We start from the raw sequence: 21,502 nt of genomic DNA, 5'->3' as shown, positions 1-21,502 counted from the left end.
ACTTATCACTTAACAGACAAGTTCACACACCTAGGAATAAAGAACTCTCCCCTTACCTGAGACATTCTTTCACGATGCTTAGCTTCAAGCCTCTCCTTGGCTTTCTGGAAATGGGCATGTTCATTCTCATCTCCAGGTGTCTCCAAGTATTTGTCAACAGCATCAGGAGTGCTAGCAGCTGTGGTAGGGACTGATGTAAAATTTGGAGATGGAGGGGGGGGGAGGGAGAAGAAAAGAAGAATTTCTACTTTAGTACTGGCAAAATTTAGAAGGATTAATAAAGAAGCATCTGTTCTAATTTCTACTGGAATACAGCCATCTATTTAGCCTCACAGGAAGACATAGAAACAGGGTTTAGAGGAACATGTTACAGAGCAAATACATATAAATACATCAGGATTTCTTCCCCCTCCCTCAGTCCACTTCATAAACCAGAAGCTCTGCAGAGTGAACAAAACAATGTTCTTGAAACAGGTTAGAAACTTCTGCCAAAAGAAAAATTCCAAGTATGAAAAAAAGTCTGGCAATGAATAAAGTCTGTAAGCCAGAAGAACGCCCTTTGCAAAGTCACCTGGTTTGTATATAAGTTTATTTTTAAAAGGTAAATTGTAACGTGTAAGTGTGAATGCAAATCCCTTTTAAAGCACTTATGGACCCTACAGTACCTAATGAAATACCTCAAATCTTTCCCTTAGCAACAGTTTGGCTTCACAGATACTTTATTTGCAACAACTTTGATTAAAAAAACCTCACAAAGGTTGGAAATAATCAGTGATCTTGCATTAATTGCCAGACATTCCTGCTGCATAACTAGGAGGTAGCTGTGACACTGGTAGTGGAAGGACTTGCATTTAGGGTAATTCAAGCAAAGTGAGCAACAGTCCCATCACTATGCAGTGATATCCAACCCCTACTTTGTCAAGACTGATTCTATTTTCCCTTAATATGTTAGAATTCAAGTAATTGGTATGGCATCAAACAACAGGCAGCTTGAAAGAGTTTAGTGAAATCCCTCAGAGACTCCATGGAGAGGAGAAAACCCCACCCAACAAAACATACCATACTCTTATTATTCCCGATCCATTATCTTAATTAAAGGTGCTACTTGCCATCTAAACTAGGTTTAAGTTGAATTTTCTCATATAAAAAGCCTCCTGAGAAAGAACTTCAAGATTATTTCCTACCCACGCACAGCCAGAACTTGGCAATCAGACCTTCCATGAATGCCTTCCTTTTCACCCTGACAAATACAATTTTGCCTTGCTGATACCCATTCAACACTCATCCATTAATGGCTTAAATCACTCTCCAAGTTCTTTGATGCGCTTCATGACTGGAGGTCCCCAAAGCAAAACTTCCTCAAGCATCTTCGCAATACTCTGCTGCAAAGTCATTTTCTTGTAACTTATGATAAGTTTAAATATTTATGAGAGGAGAAAAACGTTAAATTCTTTACATGTTGGTTCAAATGAGAACAAATACAAGACAGAAGTATTTTCCTGAACATGACTTCTGCCAAGGTTGTAAACAAGAGTCATCAAGTTCCACAGAGTAAAAAAGAATCAAAACAAAAAAATGCTGTAGTTAGACCCAGCAAAACAAGTTGCAGTAAACCTTGCCCACAGCAATACCTTATATTAAGTAAATTCTTCATGTTTGAAATTAGTACTAGTCTAACTTTTGGATATGAAAACGTTTGCATTATTTCTTTTTTGGATCCTAAACTTCACCCACTTACTTATTAAAAGATCTCGTACAATATGTGTGGTTCAGAGGCGGAATAAAAGTGCAAGTTTATATAGATGAAGAAACTGTGGAAACAGAAATTAGTCACTTGCATCCACTAAAGGTCATAGTAAAAATTAACAATTTAAATAGATATTAGAAGTCACAGTTCTTTAATGCCTTAGACACTGGAAGTTGTCATGTATTTAGCTGACAAATCATTTTACTTATTGCTAGCTAGGGAGATGTCAACATCCCAAACAAACAAACAACGGATAAAGGAAATGACTGACAACAGGAGCATCATCTTGTAAGCTGCTGCTGTAAAAGGTACAGATCTTTATTTGCAATACACCTCTGAAGAAAAATTAAAGTGGACAGTATCAGCCACTTAAAAATCACCACGAGATTCAGCAAGTTTGGAAGTTCACAGTATTTAAGCTAGAGAATAAATACTACTGTACCTAAATTCACCCAAAAGTCTGTGATAGTGCCCTAAAATGATCAAAAACAAAAGCACGTGTGTCAATGTTTACACTTCTCACAAAGTTTCAGGGTTTATGCAATGACAGAGAGATCTGACAACACTGAGCCCTGTTGGTTTCCTATTGTGAGACACAGAAATTCAGTACTATCATAAAATAAAAAAACCCCTATTTATAAAAGGTAATTTTAATGATATGTCAAAACTGACTGTGCCACCAAGTACAACTCACTCCCACCCACTTTGAATGAGGAAAAAATGAAAACATAGTGAATTCCACTTGGCTCTGATGGCTGCTGGAGCTGCTGGGAGAGCTGTTTGAGAAATGAAGTAGATTTAAGAGAATGTATTCTGACAACTTTTAAGTCCCCAAATTAAGAATTAAACATTAATGTAATTTCAAAATAGCACTTATTTTTAAAAATATACTTCCTGTAACTTTAAAGATGTTTAAAATGCAACAATTAACAGACAAGTAAAACCATTAGTACAATAAATTACTTTTTAATGTAAGACAGAAATCTTTCCTTTGGTAACAGCAAAATATTTGTTTATACTTGTCAATATATACTCATTCTGAGGTCATTAAATGCAAATTAACCACTTGACAGATTCTATGATTTTGAAGAAGGCATTATGGACAGTCACACAGTAGAAATTTGAATCATTATATTGAATGGAAACCACAGACAGTACTGAACATTCTTATTAAAATCAGTAGAGACTGAGCAGGTGGTCTGACAGTCTGAAGGAATTGGTAGCATCAGCCTCAAAGCCTTCTACTTCTAAGGCAATTATGTATCAATTTCCAAGGATTTGGATGATAAATAAAAAAAAATATGACAGCAGTAGCTCCTACCCAACAGATAAACCATTTCCATCAGACCTCAGAGCACCAGTCAAATCCACTGAACATGGAGGGAGTTTAAGGCTTTGCACGACAGCACAGACCCACCTCTCCAGATCAAGGCAAAGAGACTTGGTAAGAAAGCAGAATCAAACATGCTTTTTTTTTTTTTTTTAAAAGAGCGTTCAGGATATTAGTATTCAGATTTCACAGTGTATGGCTATTTGTGACAACAGAACATCCTCACATTTTGGTTCAGTCCAATTCCAATTCATAACCAGAAAATCTGACTCACATCCTGAACTTCCAGCCTTTGCCCTCTATACAGGAGAAACCCAATGCTATCCACTATTTCATATTACTCTGTAAAATCTAACTAGTTTATCCTGAAAAGCAAACTATAGCTAGACAAAGGAAAGATGAGCTTTAGCTTCTATCTTGCCTCCTGCCTAATAGAGGCCTTTTTTTGTTTTGTTTTAAGAGAACACAAGGGAGCAAGAGCAATCCGAAATTTGGAGAGAAAGTAAATAAATACTAGAATAAATACATTCATAATAATGAAGTGGGGAGGAAGGGGCACAAAAATCAAATACTAAATTTAAATAAATAAATTTAAATACTAAATACCTTATCAACTACTTTACTTAAATACTAAATACTAAATCAAAGACTAAAACTTAAGGGTGATGATGAGGGGAAAAAATGACAGGACACAACAGGCGTGGCTTGGAAGCAAACTATTCTCCACTGTTATTCTTTTCTTCTCTGAGACTGAGGTGAAAGATGGTGTCTGTGCTACCTCTTCAAGCAACATAGATTAGTACTAAACACAAGACATAATTTCAGTGGTGAAACTTAATATATTCAGCACTTCCAACTATTTTCATTACAATTTCTATTCAGCAAGAATATGAAGAATAAGGAGAAACCGCATGGTGAGACTGAAACAGTACATGAAACTAAAAGACAACTAAGTTACTTCAGGAACAGAAAAAACAGGTGTATAGACGAGGGTATAGAACACACTGATATAACATAAAAAAACAGGAAAAAACCCTGAAATAGCTTGGAAAGTGTATCCTCATAGACTCAGCTGTTTGAGAAACTATTGAAGAAAAAAAAAGACAGAAAAAAATTCTATGGGAGATAAAAAACAGTTTGAGTTGCATAAATAAAGTCAAACAAGCTCAAGTACTCAACCTAAATCCATTGTCCTTAAAGAGAAAATGACTTAGAACAAAAATCTGGACTTCCAAAATAATGAGAATCATGGAAATAGTAATAGTCTTGTCATTGTTTTATTGAAACAAATCCGAGCCAGACAACAACTTCCATGAGACAAAGCAGAATCTCCTGAGCCGAAGAGAAGATCATTTATCTTCCCAAAGAGAGGATGCAATCAGAGACAAATTGTGTTTTGCATCTCTGGAAACACCTTACCTAACACAGGAACTTAAGGGTTCAAAATGTTCTTCTGTCAGTCAACACATTAGACCTCTCTCCGAGCTCCTGCACAGATCTCTCCCTTCATTACATGTCCTGTCTGGTTGCAGAGGCTGATCATGGTTCATGAAGTATCCTCCTCAACTCCCATCATGGCAGAATTCTCCACATCCCTTCCCTGGAGTTTTGCCACAAACAGCTCTAGAAGATGCTGAGATAAAATGCTGCTGGAGCACCAGTGCAGCAATTCTATCTCCAGAATGGCTCTTGCTTCTGCTCCAATAAAATAAAGGTCAGATCCTCTGCTCCATGACACACACAGTACCCCTTGCTGGGGCTTTTCATTCATTTGTGTGCATCTTTAACCCTTCTACTTACTGGAAATGCTCCTGAAAAGGCCAAGTTTGGAAAACATTTTACGAAAAGGAGCCCTGAGATGCTGCTTTGTGTTCCGCTTCTCCATGCCCTGTGAGCAGACACGTACTCACTCTTTATGTCTCAGATGTAAATGGCAGCTCATGCTCTGCCAGGAGTACCTGCTTGCAAAGCGGACTGGGAGGGAAGGGTACAACAGGCTCTCAAAACAGAACCCATCCAACAAAACTAGCACCTAATTTATCTGTTTCCATGGTGTATGGTGGAAAAAGCCACCACTCTCAAACAGCACAAATATTGGTTTTTCAGCAAAAACAGTCGTTATAACTCATGGTTGAGTTAAAGTAAGTGGGAAGTGATTCACATCCACGTGCACCACAGCCCTTATGGCAACATAAAAAATCAAATAGCGTTTCTCTCCTTTTCATTGCCAACACACACAAAGAATTCAACCAAAATAAAACCAAACAAAGCCAAAAAACTCTGGAAATACGCCTTATAGTATTTTTAGCTTTGGGAAAAGAAAAGGTCATAAACACGTGGGAATACACCGTAAAAAAAAATGAGCTATTTTTAAACTTACCTGGCTCTTCCCTAAAGTTAGTGTTTTTCCCTGCACATGCATTGTAGGTGCACACAGACACAGGAAACATCGGTACGCTTTGACAGAGAATGAACAGAGAGAACATGGGTGCGAAGGCTCACCCGGGGAGGTGTTAAGCCCTCAGAGCCCCCCTACAGCGCCGAGAAGTCACCCCCGAGCACGCCAGGTTAGCGAGAGGCCAAGGAGGGCCGAGCGGTGAGCAGAGGTGCGGACAGACCCGCGGCTGGGGTTGGTTAGTGTGAGCCCAGGCTGGGGCGGGCGCCGTGGAGGGCACTTACTGATGCTGCCACACACCGCCATGCAGTATTCCTCCGAGTCAAAGTTGTTCCTGTTGCCGCCGCAGCCGCCGTAAAAGAAGGGCGCGCACTTTCCTTCGGCCACGTCAAAGTACCAGCGGGAGATCATCGCGCGGCACGGCCCGGTCTCGGCTTGCTCAGAGCACACCTCTAGTCACAGGAGACCCGGAGGAACCACATTTAGCATGGGAATGGCATCGTCTTGGCTTCTAATTAGGTGTCTCTCTGTGTCCACACACCCAGGCAGGGAAGAAGGTGCACCAAGGAGGTGTTTTGAGGAATAGGAAACCCTTCCCCGGACATAATGAAGGTAAAATTTTGAACTGACACAAATTCTCCTTAGCCTGCCTATTACACAATGTTTTATCAGTTTTATCTGCACACATTAAGAGGTGTTGCCCTGAAACAAATGTGGAATTTCATCTGCTTCCAGGCCAGAGGGGAACAACCACCACCTGCCTGCGGGTTTTGCCGATAGCCCTGGGTGGATTCCTGCCCAAGGAGATTACTTGGTACCTGAAAGGAAACATCTGAAAGCAGGAGACACATTTTCTCTTGTTCTTATTTAGCTCTATACACCCTCCCTGACCAAATTAGATAAAAGAAAACAAACAAACAAAAAATTATTTATACATTATAGTGGAAAACAAATTCTCTTCGGACATCTATTTAAGTGCAGCCAATGATAAAGAAACTCCATTTTGCAAGCCACCCAGCACACAGTTTTTAATTCACAGTTTGAAGGCTCACATATATAAAATTACTCCTTGAACCATCCATGGGAGGAAATCTCACCTCCAGTGAATATACCTACAGGAAAAAGATTAAAATTATTTGTGCTTGTGTTGACTGTGAGCTGCTACAGTCTATGCCTACATCCTGCAACACAGGGAAACCAGAGGGAAGAACCAAGCCACACAAATTAAAGGAAGAAAAAGTAAATTCTGCCTGCAATTTGGAGTTCAGCCAATTACACATGTAAACATATAGCCCTTTACCAATAATGTTCCAAACAGACAAAACCAGTTTTATCTTCCAATGTGCTGCAAAAGTAATTTCAAATATATATATTAAACACCAATAAACCCCTCATTTATTTTCATCCCGCACACTACCTGGCAAACAAATTACCACATTCAACTAGAAACTTCTAAATCCTCTGCATAAATCTGAATTTTGTGGAAAGCACATTCCTAAGGGTTGAAAGGTAAGAATATTACTGCAGTAGCACTGGAAATCCCCTGCATGCTCGTCACCTCTCAGATGTTGGCTACAAAGAATCCTGCTTTTCACTGTCTGTCCTGACCCACCGATTCACTATCCTCAGAAGCACCACTGCTTACAAATAGGTTTTTATGTCCAATTCTCACTGACAATACAACCTACAACCTATTTCCTTAAATATACAATACAGGTACAATTTTACATGCATTTAACTTATTCAGGTATTCTAACTATAAATAATGTCAAGAATCAACTTCAGGAAGCATACATTTAGTCTGAGAGAAACAGATACAAGAGGATACAGCCATTAAAGATGTGCTAAAAATGCTGCACTTCTGTATGAAGAAATTAGGGGAAAAAGAATACTGAGCTTTTTACTTGAAGAAAAAACAAAATAAGTATCATTAACTGCACCGCACATTGATTACAATTAATTGTATATTATCACATGATTAATTATAGACCATTTTTAGTATACAAGTAGTTATCCTGATTTATTTTAAAACCAAATCCACCCGTACTACCCAATTATACAGTCAAATCCTGACAAAAAGCTAACTTTGAACAGTCTTTGAAAAGCTGTCACATGTAAATTAAAAATTAATAGCTACTTCTGATATAAACCAGACAGGTACAATCAAAAGAATTCTTACTGACAGGAAATGTCATTTCTGAAAACACAAAGGTTTCAATAATTCAGTCTTTTTTACTTAATGCTGATTGTGGGCCAGCCTCTAGCCACACAGTAAGCACCTTCTAGGTTTCCCTCAAAATACTTGTTTTGCTATATAGACTGATTTATTTTGCACCTATTATCAGGCTGGAAACTGTTTGCAGATTTAATCTGAAATTTCCTATAGGGTACCTCTCTCACAGAAATAGCAAAAGAGATTTGAATGTGCAAAAGCAAAGGTAATCGTCCATCAGATTGAACACTGGAACTGCCTCTTTGGTGAACTAAGTCGTTTACACACATGAAGATCACTTGAACAAGTGTTCAGTAAACCACGGAGTAACATATTCAAAAGAGCAGCCCACTGTTGTGGCCATCAACCTGTCCTGTCACCTGCCCTGTCACATCCCATCGGGGAGGGACATCCTTCCCTCCAATCTGCACTGCCAACCCTACTGTCCCTGGGGAGACCTACACGGTACTTCGGTCACCATAGGGAGAAATGCTCTGTTGTCTTCTAATGTTTATGACCTAAATGGAGAATAAATAAGAGAAAGGGAAGTGCTCTGGTTTGCTGTTTCATGACTGCTCTTTTTGAGGGAAGTGTGGTGCCAGTCCAGTCTAGGAAATGTGTCACTGCTGTCATTCATCCCTTTCCCAATGTCACCATGCCTGTCTGCCATTCTCCGTGGAGGGCTTAGAGTAGCATTCCTTCACCCCTGCTTTGGGGCAAAGGTACATTTTTAAATCAACTTCTATTCCTGGGTAATGGTCCCATCACTCCTGTTTGTGGGCCAGATACTCCTCCTGCACCTCTCTATATCCCCATCCATCACTTGTCCTTAAAAGAAAAAGCCACTGCATTTGGTTCTCAGCTGCAACACCTCCACTGAGAAGACAGGGAAATTAAGTGCTGACGTGAAATTCAGCAAGTTTTTCTCAGGCTCCTAATCCAAATACCACTTCCCCTTCCCTCTGGCGCTGCCAAGTGTAGCAATTAATGCCTACAAGGGGTGAACTATGGTATTTTAGCAGATAGTAGGAGCAGGCAGGCAGCATGCACTGCTGTAACAGATTGGGTTCGATTATTCAAGATACAGCACTAATTAATGTAGTCGGTTGAGATAAATGATTCATCAAAAAATTAAAAGCTGACTTTGCTGAAAACTGAAGCAAAGATGAGTTACTTTTTGAAAATGTGCAATTCAGTTTTACTTGATACCACAAATAATTTGTATGCAGTACAGCATCAACAGTGAACTTTGCTTTGTTTAAGGAGCTTGCTCACTCTTCTCCCTCTGAAGACAAACTTTTGCCTTTAGCTTTAAGAAATTGGATACAATTTAAGAGGACAAGCATTTGCAAAAACCCAGGTTCATGAACAAATGCTTTTAGATGCTTCAGACTTTTCAAACCATCCTACTCCAATAGGCAAATTTCTCTCATCCTATGTCTCTGTTCTCCAAAACCTTAGACATGACAAATTACTTCTGAGGTAATCAAGAAAGTGTAAGTCAACTTTCCCCATTCCAAGCTTCCTGTACTTATTCCAGCGTGTCAGGGCAAACCCAGTTGTTTCTAATTAAGCAAGCACCACTCCCTGAAGGACAGTGCTATGGCAAAGCTTGTTGATTTGCTTTTAAATTAAGTAGTTAAATACTGAAAACTAACCAGTTACATTAAATATTGGCATGGACTGTGTTATTTTTTTCTTTGAAAAGCACAGACTTCAGCACCCTAGGAAATACAGCCTTTAAGTATGTGGACATTGATTTATACTAACTTTATAAAAAGTACTTCCATAAACACTCATTTACCAAAATGCTGTAAGCAGAGCTCATTAGAATTTATGTGCAAACATTTTAGATATTTTGATGATTGCTTTTTACAGAGGGAAATATAAAATATGGTTCAGAATGTCAGTTTAAATTTTTCATTATCATATTTTCCCCTTCTACTTGAAGAAACTGATTTCAAATTAAAGTGAAATTGTAATTGCCTTATTTCAAAATCTCAACTCCAGGGTTTTTTTTCCCCTTATGAGACTTAAATTCTTAACAACAACATTTTCAATTGAGAAACTGGAAATAAAATGTAAACTTCTAACAGGGAGAAGAATGAAAGTTACATTTACATATTTATATCACTGTAAATATCAAGTTTATTCAGTATTTTTTCAGGATTTGACTTTATTTACATGATCATGAAAACTAAACTCATTTAATGTTGGCAGTCAGCCCCAAACCTTAAATCAGAAATTGAAGAGATCTGAGAAAAAAGGGGACCAACAGGAGGAGTTAGGTTACTAACTCTGACCTGTATTGGAAGTTGGTTTCCCATGTCTAGTTTACACCTCTGAGAAACCTATTTACCTTAATACTACAGAAGAAAGGTACCATCATGCTGAATTATAAATACTGCAAGGTCTTGATAAATATAGCCACAGTAATGGAAAATAGATTGTATTGATGAGCCTTTCTGTACTGCCAGCCCCCTAAGTGTGAAGCTGATATAATCAAGTACATACAATTAACACTCAGTTCCTTAAGTAAATAGGATCGGATTTTTTATTTTACCATTTGCATCTCACTAAAGAACAGAGTAAGTTACTGATAAATGCAAGAGAGGCCAAAGGAATAAACCTCTCAAATGTGCAGCATGAGGTATATGCTCCCCTTCTTCAGGCACTAGTATATAAAATATCACAAGTGGAGGAATTTTGGCATCCATAACTTCAGGAATTAAGCTATAGTTTGAGGAGATTAATATATATGCCTCTATATTAGTCTTTTTTTTAAAACTAGTTGAGAAAAATTAGGCAAGAGCAAATGCAGTGTTTTTCTTTCAGTTATACTCTTTGTGTTCTAAAAAGGCACAAATGTTTTTCTCAATGAATCAATCAAAAGGGAATATTTGAAGATAATTTCACTGAAACAAAACTTCTTCATTCTGAATATATGGTTAGAAGAGGAAACCAAATTTTAGTTTGAGTATTCAAAGACGAGCTAATTTCAGAAGAGGATTTTGGAATCAGGAGGAGACAGCTGTGAAGCTGGCACATGCTGTAGACTAAAGTTGGTGCACAAACTACACAATTGCTAAAATGCTTTTTTACAGAGAAAAGTTAAAAAAGCAAAATGATGACTTCTCAATGCAATACTGAGGACAGCTCCTCTAAAACTGTTAAATACCCTTAAATTGTAATTTCCATCCTGTGTAATCAAGATGAAGTTCTCTCTATAATATTTATTCTTAAGCTACTGCAAGGGCATATTTAGAATATTGAAAAAAAAATTAATGGTATACTTGGCTAGAATACAAAGCCTTATAGTTCTGAAGCGGAAATATGTGAAAATACCTTTATTTCTTGCGTACAACAGAACTACATTCGGAACTAAGGTGCCATGAAGTTACCACTTATGGCCAGAATGCAAACAAAAAATTCAGCTTGACTTTAAATCTAGGTTAATATAGTTTCATGAATTTATGTGTTTCACAAAATGTAGTATTTCCACATAACATCACAATTCTGCTAACATGGCATGACAGTGAGTGTGAGGATTAGCCCAGAAGTGCATTCCAGTCCTTTTATACAGCAAAATCTTCAGCAAAAAAATATGCAATTAATTACTGCTTCAATATAATAAAATGACATCTTCTCTAGAGAAACAACTTCTTAGTAATTTTTTCTGGTAGGATGTATTTCAAATGAAACTACTCTCCACAGTCCAACTTTACATAAAATAACACTATTACGATGTTTAGTATTTCAGTACTTTTGCCCTCAGTCCAAAAAGGTAATACTATATTGCGTCTCCATCAACAAGATCACCAGATTATAAAAAATATTTCCTCCAATAGAAACATATAAGTACTATATTATGGTGGAATAGCTGTGCTTTGAATTAAAATGTCTAATTAAAAGCTATAAATGCAAATCCATTAGGTTAATTTTATCAGCTCTTGTTCATAGAGTAGATGATCATTCTTAAGGAAGATCTCATAACAAAAAACCCCAGTGGATTTATCTTAATGTGTACTATTTATATAGCAACCAATCATGTTTTCTTGATAGGAAATGCAATCACACATCATCCCTCTCCAAATAAAGCATACTGCACAGTATTGAAAACAAGGAAGAACAAGGAACTACTACTACAGTACAAAGATGATAACCTTTCAAAAGAAGAAAAGTTGCCCTGGCAAGCTGTGGCTGCCCCATCCCTGGATTCAAGGCCAGGATGGGCAGGCCTTGGAGCAACCTGGTCTAGAGTAAGGTGTCCCTGCCCATGGCAGGGGGGTTGAACTGGGTGATATTTAAGGTTCCTTCTAAACCAGGCCATTCTGTGATTCTATGAAAGTGGGACAAAGCTATGGAGTGTGGGAAAAAAACCGAAACAATTAACGTAGCATACACTACTATCATTGTCCCAAAATTCCCAGCTGACAGGTCTGGCAATCAGGGCTAATCTCTCTTGCTTTACAATATATAGTAGGAGTCACTGAATGGATTTTAAGTCTTTTAGTTAAAAATCTTCAGGAAAAAGCTAATGATGGATCAATGACACTAAGACCTACCATACCAACATCATGCTATTTTTCTCTTGCTAGGAAACGAGCATATGGTCTGTCACTTGTAACTCCAGAATACAAATCCAGTTAAAAATGTCACATGAAGCTGCACTGCTTAGATTGTTTCCTAACTGCCTGAAGAAATCCAGCTGAATTAGAGAAATCAAAACCAACTGATAAAGGGCAGTATTACACTGCTGGAGGAGGCAACATGCTGCAGATTGCCCCACATCTGCTGGCTGGTGTGCAGAGAAGCTGCCAAGTGTTTTGAGCCAGGCTGCTGGGCTGACCCTGCTGCTCTCCTCTAATGAGATCTGATTGACTATGATGTTGATGGGAAGCACTAAGCCAAAACTGCCTATTCTTTATTGTATGCCAACACAGACTGATTTTTCTTGTCACCTCCTGCGTCCTGCTGTCCTGTGCAGAAGGACAGCAGAAAAAGAATCCCAAACAACTACACATGATGAGGGAAGCAGTGCTCCTGCTTGCCTCCATCACAAGCTGGAAAAATCACAGGGAGCCTGGATTCTCAGGAGCAGCTCTGCAACACCACAGCAATGATAGCAGAAATTAAACAACTCCACTGCTTAAATCATGGCCATCAGAATCACTTCCCTTACATCACACAGAGACAAAAACCAAGAGCGGGGCTTCATAAATGGGCCACATTTTCTTCAGCACAAATTCAATGCTAATATCTCTCCATGACCAAAGGTGGAAAATGTGTATGCACACTAATTTCACCATCTGAATCCCTGTAATCTCAGACCCACAATCCTCTGGATTTAACACCTGAAGCCCAGTAAGAGCTTATGTAAAATTTTAAGCTGGGTCTGCTGCTACATGCCATATGAATTAAAAGTAAAGATGATCTCTCACAAAAGGTAGGGAAGTGAATACTGGCAAATACTGGGCCATGGAAAGTTTATTCACATTTTTAAATACACATATAGAAATGTGGTTGCTGCAGAAGCTGAATGAAAATACTATCCTCCTGCCAAAGGACCTTTCTCATTCTCTAGGCAAGATTAATTTTCTTTTCACTGAAAGTAAGTTTGTAAGTGGTTCTACTATTACTATTTTGGTCACAATTCATTAAAATATGCACAGAAATAAAACTGCCTGAAAAATTGATTCTACAATAGCTCAAGTATCTTTAAAGTGTAACACTGCATTTGTGCTTTTAAATTATTTATGGCTGATGGCAGCCATTCCACTGATTTGGCATAGAAAGGGCTCAGCACCAGCCCACAGTTAGATCCTTATTTATGGCTTTACAGCAGTATTTGAAAAGCAATTCCTCTAAAACTGGATACACCCACTCTCTGTGTTCTTTAATGCTAAAGACATAATATTAGTTACAGCTTCATAAAACTGGGTGTAAAGCGTTGTGAAGAGCATCCTAGGATATTTTATGATTAGTGCTTAGGCAAGGCAACCTGGAACAGAGCTCAGTCCACATGAACAAAGCTCTGACACTTCAATCCTTCTAGAGAGCCTTTCAAGGTGTCTCCATAGTAAAGACCACTTCTTAGTAAATATGGTCTCAATAAGGGCCCTCTGTCTCTTTCCTTTACAATGACACTGACAAACTTTTGTGTTTGCATAAGCAAGACACTCACTACACAAGTTCCTATGCTGGATCTGCTGCCTGCAGCAGGAGGACAGGGATCCTGTAGGAACCTTTCTCTTGCGTGTAGCAAGGAAAGCAAAAGCAAGGATCAAGGCTATGTCATTTGGACACTTTTACTTTAATAAATAAGCAAGCACTTTGCATAGTGCAGCTCTGTCAAGTACCACTTACCCTCCAGGACAGTCCCTACAGCATCTGTGCTCCAGGAAGGCTGAAGGTCAGGAAGCCCAAAGGCTTGTGGCAGAACTGTGCTGAAAACTTGTATTGGTAACAGATTGTCTTCACCTCACATGAACCAATGCATATTTCCCTCAGTCACCCAAGGTGGGAAATGTTAAGACTTGGGAAAAACAATATGCTACCATTTCATGATCAGCAAATATATACATTTCTAAAGGGCTTCTAAAAGGTCGCTTCAATAGTTTACCTCATCTTTAATACGTTATGTTTTATATTCAGGTGATTGTACACTACTTTCCTGAAAGCCATAAATCTTAACCTCTGTGAAACACCATCCTCATGTTCTACCAAATTTGTCCTCATTTCAACTCATCCAAAATCCCATTAAAGTCAAGTGCACTTTTTCTATTTTTTTCCCCTCCCTTTCAATATTCATTTACCAGTGAGAACAGAGCGTTTTATCCCCAAGGGGTAAAAGCTCACGTATGGAAATACAGCTAATTAGTTTGAAGATAAAAACTCCTCCTACCCCCCTCTTCACTGAAAAGGCTCTTCAACAACTGAGAAAAACACTCAACAGTTATATAAGACAGAAACACACAAGACTGAGTTGCTAGAAACATTTGCAGGTTATTTTCACAAAGCTTTAGCACTCCAAGTAGACTGAACAGAAAAATATAACCGAGTAACTCTGCTTTTCCCGAAGCATCCCCTGGGCATGCTTCTGTACCCTGATGTGATAAATTGCAGCCAGCACCTTCTGCTCTGACAAACACTGGATCCAAGGCTGAAGAGAAAGGGACACTGCCACATGCAAAATGTGTGACTCCACTACCACTGGAATCCCAAGAATACCCAGAGGCAGGGGATAGGGAAGCATGGTGAGAGGAAAGAAGGCAGGCCAGATGTTTTCTGCCTCATTTCACAACAGCCCCAATTTCTATCATTTTCCTCTCTGTCTCCTGCATGTCACAACTCCTCACTTTTCAAATGTAGTCTTTAATCTCATTTTCTGCCACCATCTCCAGCATTTATCAGTAGAGATGTAAACAATGTAGAAGGACTGGGATCTATATTACTTAGATCTTCACCACACTGAACTGTATTAATAAAACAGAAAAATAAGGATAATTAATTCCAGTATGCATTGTAGGAGAAATGAGGTATTTAAAAAAACTAAGTTGCTGTGCTGACCATGAACTAGTGTAAAATTCAAAGTTTAAAATACAGTCCTGTTAATAACTGATAAATATAATGAAAATTAAATTTTAGAAACGAAAAGTTCTTTCTCACTCCATGTATTCTATTTTTTCCTACTTCCTTCTTCTCCACATAGTAAAACTCATTAGTTTAGGTTCATTTTTCTGCATAGTTATTTTAAATTCATCTGACCCTACTGAATTACTAATTCGTGGAGAAACATAGCAAACAAGTATCTAACAGATTCACACAAAATGACCCATCACTGCTGTTAATATAAGAGACCAAACAAGCTCATGCTACCTCCTGCTTGGACCTGATACTCCCTATCCTTCTCTAACTCATGTGCATGATAAACCATACACAATCTCCTGTTTTATTTGCTACATACAGCAGTTGAATTTTATTTAATGCTACTCTAAAATAAACCCAACCCTTCTGTTTACACACACACAACAAACACGCTTCAGGGGCAGACAGTCCCTGCAACACCTGTGTGCCAGGAGGGCTGGAGGTCAGAAAACCCAAAGGGCTGTGGCAGAACTAACTCCACCGAATATGGGTAATGGGAAAGGGAAAGGTGAGGGGATTAAACACACAAATTACAGGAGCCAAAGCACAACAATACTGCAACTTTGGGTATTTTGCTGTTTGGAACATTTTTTTGTTGTAAAGGGCAAATATGCAAAGCAGCAGGATTAGTTTTTCAGCCCCAAGTCTGATGCTCATGAATTTACCTCTGACAACCTCTTCCACAGACTCTGTAGTTGTGGTGGTAGTGGTTGCAATGCTGGTAGTTCTTTCAGTTGCCTCCTCATACTCTTCTCCTGTCTCTTCAATTTCATCATCATCATCATCATCGTCATCAGCATCTTCATCTTCCACAACAGTTAGCTCCTCATCTTCCTCTGCTTGTTCCTCTGCCGCCTTATCATCACTAAATGAAGAAAATTATCATGATGTGTCAGCAACAGAATTACTTCAAGGTAATGTGATAGAACATTTTATTCAAAAACTCTATAAGGAAAACAGTTACCTGTTTCTCAATCTCCCTCCCTTCCCTTTAAATAGAAAAGAAATAATCAGAGACTCTGGAATGTCCCAGATAGTAAGAAATGGCTAAAGAAATGTCTAAAGAAAAAAAAAGAGGCAACATTACCATACTATATTTTGACAGCTGAATAATACTGTAAACATGCTCACTCCATGATACCATCAACCAAATTTTATTTTGAAAGAAGATAAAATTTTCATAAAATACACTCAGTTGATGGGAAAGAAGCAAGGAAGTTCCTCAGGAACTTCTCCACCTCGCTCAGAAGACAGCTTATCCAGAGGCTCCCTGAATGCCTTTCATAGAGTATTATCATGTGTTGAACTGACCACAAAATACTGACTGAAGAGTTTTTCCTTCTGCTGTTACCAGTGCCATGTGAATGGACAACAAGACAGGACAACAAGATGAAATACTGAAATTGGCTAGCCAGGTGCATTTGGTAGATTAATACATCAAGAATTTTCTGTTCTGGGATCATTCTTGGTTCTGAGTGATACAGAAAACAGGTCAAAAAATATGTCTGGCTACTGCTACTGTGGCCTTCGAAATATTTCCTAAGCTTAGTGCTCTGTTGTGGCAAGGCTTCAGGTTTATTTCTCAGCTTCCACTTGAAATTTACTACTAATGAATAAATGATCTTTAAATATTTAAACACACAGTGACTTTCTGTCACCTTCATGCACAAGTGGGTGTGAATCTTTCTCATGGCATCACATATGCTTGAACAGCCTTCTAGGTGAAGTTAAATTCTTCAACTCATTTCAGAGATCAGGCCTTTAATATTTCATTTTATATTATGTTGCCTACTACAACTTTGAAAGCAAACTCAGCGAATCAGAAGACAGCACGATTCCTTTTTAACAGGGCATTAAGAAGTTAAAATATGTTGATAAAATTTTCATATGCCACAAACCTGACTCTACCAGGAGCAAGTTAAGCCTCTATACAAACAAGAATGATTTCTTAACAATGGCTTCTGTCTTCATTTTTTTGGTCAGGTATTTTTCCTTTCTGCAAGCATGAAATAAACACTATACATACACCATCACCTCTGAACTGCAAAAATAAAGTGGATTTGTCAAGTCCAGTATCTGCAGGTGATCTCCAGTTTAAGGGGCTTCCAGTCTTGGCTTACTATGGACATTTAAATTAGGCATGCTGAGTATAAGACATCCAAAATTTGATCAAGAGTATCAGATACCAAACGCCTGTCAACACTAAAGAAAGATGTGTTCTTTCTCTCACCTAAGCTACAAACACGTTTCTAAAAATATGCAAATTTTTTTTTCCCTTTTCCTTTCTCATGAATGATCACTTTCAGATACTGGCACACCCATAGTGTTAAAAAAGGACAACCCAATGAAACAAACAAAGGAAAGTTAATTAGTCACATGGAAGGCACTTAAAAAATAATTTGCATGCATGCATCCAATATCCATCTTTTTTTAACTACACAAAAGCAATCAACTCAGCTATGTCAGTCCACAGCATTTTACTATGAAGTTCTCATTATGAAGACCAAGCTTTTTTTATTTTTTTATTTTTTATTTTTCCTTTCATTATTATTTTTAGGGGGCATGGTGGTGCAAAGCACCATTGAGGGGATGAAAGAACACAGTTCTCTGTGTCCAGTGACATTACAGTGGGCTCTGGTTCCCCCTCCAGTTACTTATCAGAAGCAAATTCCTAAGGAATGGCCCTCACCAGCCTCCTCATTATTACCTGCAGCTAGCTGAAAAACTAAAAGACATCTGAGAATGCAAAAAAAGAGCCACAAGTGGTGGGAGACTACATCAGTGTATGGGGTCAGGCTCCTGAATATATTCTAAAAAACCTGCATAGAAATGTACTACAATATTACTAAAATATTCTTGACAGTTTTGATTTCTCCTAGAAAAATCCTTTTTCTGCTACCTATTCCACAAGACTCGGTCACAAAGGTCATATTCCACAGAATTATGTTTTATTCCATGTTTTAAGAAACAGGAACAATGGAAATAGAAGTGGGTTTACCTCAGATTTAGATTTATGAAAATGAAAGTTATTTTTGCATATTTTAAATATTGGTAAAGGTACTGGATCTTGCAAGAAACACAATGAAATACACGTAGGTGTTTTTCCTTGGATTTAATCACTGTTATCACCCTGGCTCCTCTTCAAAGATAATGCACGTGAGAGGAATGACAGAGAAAACCAGAGAAGGGAATGAACATCCACAACATCTGGAATTACAGCATGAACCTTTCAAATGGGGACAAATCCCTCCCTGTTCTCTGACTCCATTCACATTTCTCAGTTAGCAGCCCCCCAATGCTGTTTCCCACACTGCACATCTCGCTTCTGTCACCTTTTACCTCAGTAATCAGTTTAAATCCACTGTTTTCAAGCAAACATTACTACCAAATGAATGTGGATACCAGTATTTTTCTCAGAAATACTGAACTTTATTTAATGTATACAGCAGGTATGCTTGCTTCCTGGTATTATTATTATTATATTTTATGTTCTTCTGTAAACAAGTATGACTCAGTCTTGTTTCTACCAGAAGAACAATACTTTGACAGCTTTTTCTGCCTATTCCCTCAATACCTCCCCAGCCAAGGTTTTATTGGCACCACAGACTGTAGTGCTCTCATTTACAGGAATTTAATAGCTTAATGGTGCCAGTGACAGGATTTTTCAAAGACTGCTCAAAAAAATTACTTGATGCACTGACAAATTCACGTATTTGTAAAGTCATTCAGCCAGTCTGAATTTAACAGTTTAGCAGTAAACATCAGAGGGAAATTTTTAGGCTTGATATAGCCATGAATATACCTGCAATCCCTGCCAAGATCTCAATCTCCTGTCTGTGGGGCCTTCTGGCAAGGAAGGACAGCACTTCTTTTTCACATGGACACAAAGGCCATCATGGTTTTGAACCTTCTGCTGCAACCTCCTCACACACGGGATTTTGAGATCCATTTCCCCCATCATATAACTGATGTTCTGCTTGAGTCCAAGTAGCACAATGGCTCATTAGTACAAATCATCTCCAGTCCTATGTGTGGTGAAAGAAGGTATTTGAAGTTTGGTAGTTTCAGTCCTATTTCTGTTGCCACAAACACACTGGGCCTCCAGGCAGCCTTAAGTCCTACTCAGTTCCTTCCTGACCCAAACAGGAACATACTGACCACTCTGCTGGGCATATTTCTGGTTTTAAAATGCAAATCCCTGCACAGCTCCAGCCAGTATGGATTTAAGCACATAGTTACAAGAAACGTTTAAAACACAGACCTGTAAATGTGTATCTAGTAACCTCCTTTTCCCAATCTATCACTGCAGTAAGAACTGGCACCAATGTATTATTTATTCCTTTCACTCAGAAACCTGCATTGTTCTGTTATTTCAGGAACGTAAAACTGAAGGAAAGGTTAAAGAAAGTGAAGGGAAGCCAACTATGTTACTTCTTGTTGTTCAAGAATAAGAAAACATTAGTAAATGGAAGTTTTCTTTCTGTATTCCAACAACCTGTAAGAGTGACAAAGGCAGAAAACAGATGACAAGAACAGTGAGTTTCCTTTTCTAATGTTGTTTCAGAAATAATGGGCTACAGCATAAGCTACATTTTAATAAGTTACACCTCTGCAGCTAACTTCATGCAAAGCTTTCAATTTAGGATAGCAAATAACTGTGGTCTAATTACCAGTACTGGGAAGTGTTTCCTGCTTGTCTGCAATGAACACCCATCCATTTGGATGTAACTTTACCATGATTTTGCTAAATAACTTGAACGAAAAGGTATACTCCATCAGTGGGTTGAAAGAAAGAATGCAAATGTGTTTGAGACAGGTGTTTTAATACCTGGAAAGATTAGCATTCACTACTCTTTGCAACTGTGTTTTATTGCAGACAGAGCTCATTTATCTTGACTGTGGTTCTCATCAGCCACCAAGCCTGAGCCAATAGCTGGGGGAAAGCTAATTCCAGGATAGGAAACAAATAGCAGCAGCAATAAATTGCTGCCTGGACAAAGAGGACAAGGCCAGTGTTGGCTTCAGACAGCTGTGAGAAGCTCTTTCAGTCTAACAGGCTGAGCTGATGGTAGTTTATGAATCTATAACCTTTACCAATGCAGATACCATCATCCCAGTTTCCATCATTTTGTGCTTCAGCTTCTCAAAAGCACAAAACCCCACCCCTCCAAAGCTCCTCCAAATGAACTCCAGGACCACTGGGAGGAAATGGGATTGTCAAATATTCTACCCAGGGTTTCGCTTTGCTGCCAGCTAAAGAACAATAGTGAGCACAGATAATGTATTTATACTCGTGTTTAGGAAAGATCCAGACCAGCATGTTCTTCAGCTGTGGGAGAAGAAACAGACAGACCCAATAGTGGACTTCTACATGCCTTATGAGAAAACACAAAACAGAAACAGAAAGCAAATTATAAGAGTAAGACATATGCTTGGAATCCAGGAAAGAAGATGAGTGCATTTGAGATGGCTTAATTACCAGTCTTTTGATTAAAAGAAAATCAGAAAGATAACAGGCAAAGAAACAAATACTCCCTCAACAAACCTGCACATCTGAGGCCTGGGCATTTTTTACCTAACATATTCCCAAACTGCATTCTAGAAAAATTTCTTCAAAGGACAATATTTCTCAGAAACCGAGTTTGATGCCACCACCACACTCTGAATGGTGTCACTAACTAGGCATTTGAGGCAAAACAGTAACTACTTAAATCTAAAAGCTAATTGAATGGTGCACTTTGGCACATGAGCACTTTTTCCAGTGTACTTTATTATTTGACTTTGGCACACAGGCTGACTTCAATATTGAATATAGTAAGTATGTGATACTCAGAGTCCAGTTAGTTGATTTAAGCAACACTTACCAAAGTAGTTTTGCACGGACTAGAGAAAGGAAAGGAAGTCAAAGATAAGTATGAAATGGAGACTTCAACACTCACCTTTAAAGTCTGTGAGAAAGGGATTTTAACAAGACATCTTTTTTTTTAAGCATCAGGGAAGCAGGAATAGACAGCAGTGCAAGAATCAAACTGCACTGCAGTTGTGAGATTAGGCAAAGAGCCAGAAAAGAAAAAGGTTATACCAGGTGTCTGGTCTATGATTTTTTAAAATGGCTTATTGGTATCAAAGTCTGGAAAATTACAGAATTGACAGTCTGACCCACAGCAATGT

At 38.4% G+C, this 21,502-nt stretch overlaps 1 protein-coding gene across 4 annotated transcripts in view; it reads right to left on the bottom strand.

Moving 5' to 3' along the window:
- APP (amyloid beta precursor protein) overlaps positions 1–21,502 on the bottom strand; it is a 203,622-nt gene that overhangs the window by 67,489 nt on the left and 114,631 nt on the right. For 2 of the 4 annotated variants that reach the window (XM_014886607.2, XM_014886608.2), the window contains exons 6-8: positions 15,997–16,196; positions 5,757–5,924; positions 57–190 (exon numbers count right to left, since the gene is read on the bottom strand). In XM_014886607.2, coding sequence (XP_014742093.1) covers positions 57–190; positions 5,757–5,924; positions 15,997–16,196 — 502 coding nt within the window. The remainder of the gene's footprint in view (positions 1–56; positions 191–5,756; positions 5,925–15,996; positions 16,197–21,502) is intronic. The other 2 variants (XM_088157747.1, XM_088157748.1) reach the window with 1 other exon arrangement.

The sequence above is a fragment of the Sturnus vulgaris genome, chromosome 2 (genome assembly GCF_052056855.1).
Source record: "Sturnus vulgaris isolate bStuVul1 chromosome 2, bStuVul1.hap1, whole genome shotgun sequence".
NCBI lineage: Eukaryota > Metazoa > Chordata > Aves > Passeriformes > Sturnidae > Sturnus > Sturnus vulgaris.
This window is presented reverse-complemented; position numbering and strand designations above follow the sequence as displayed.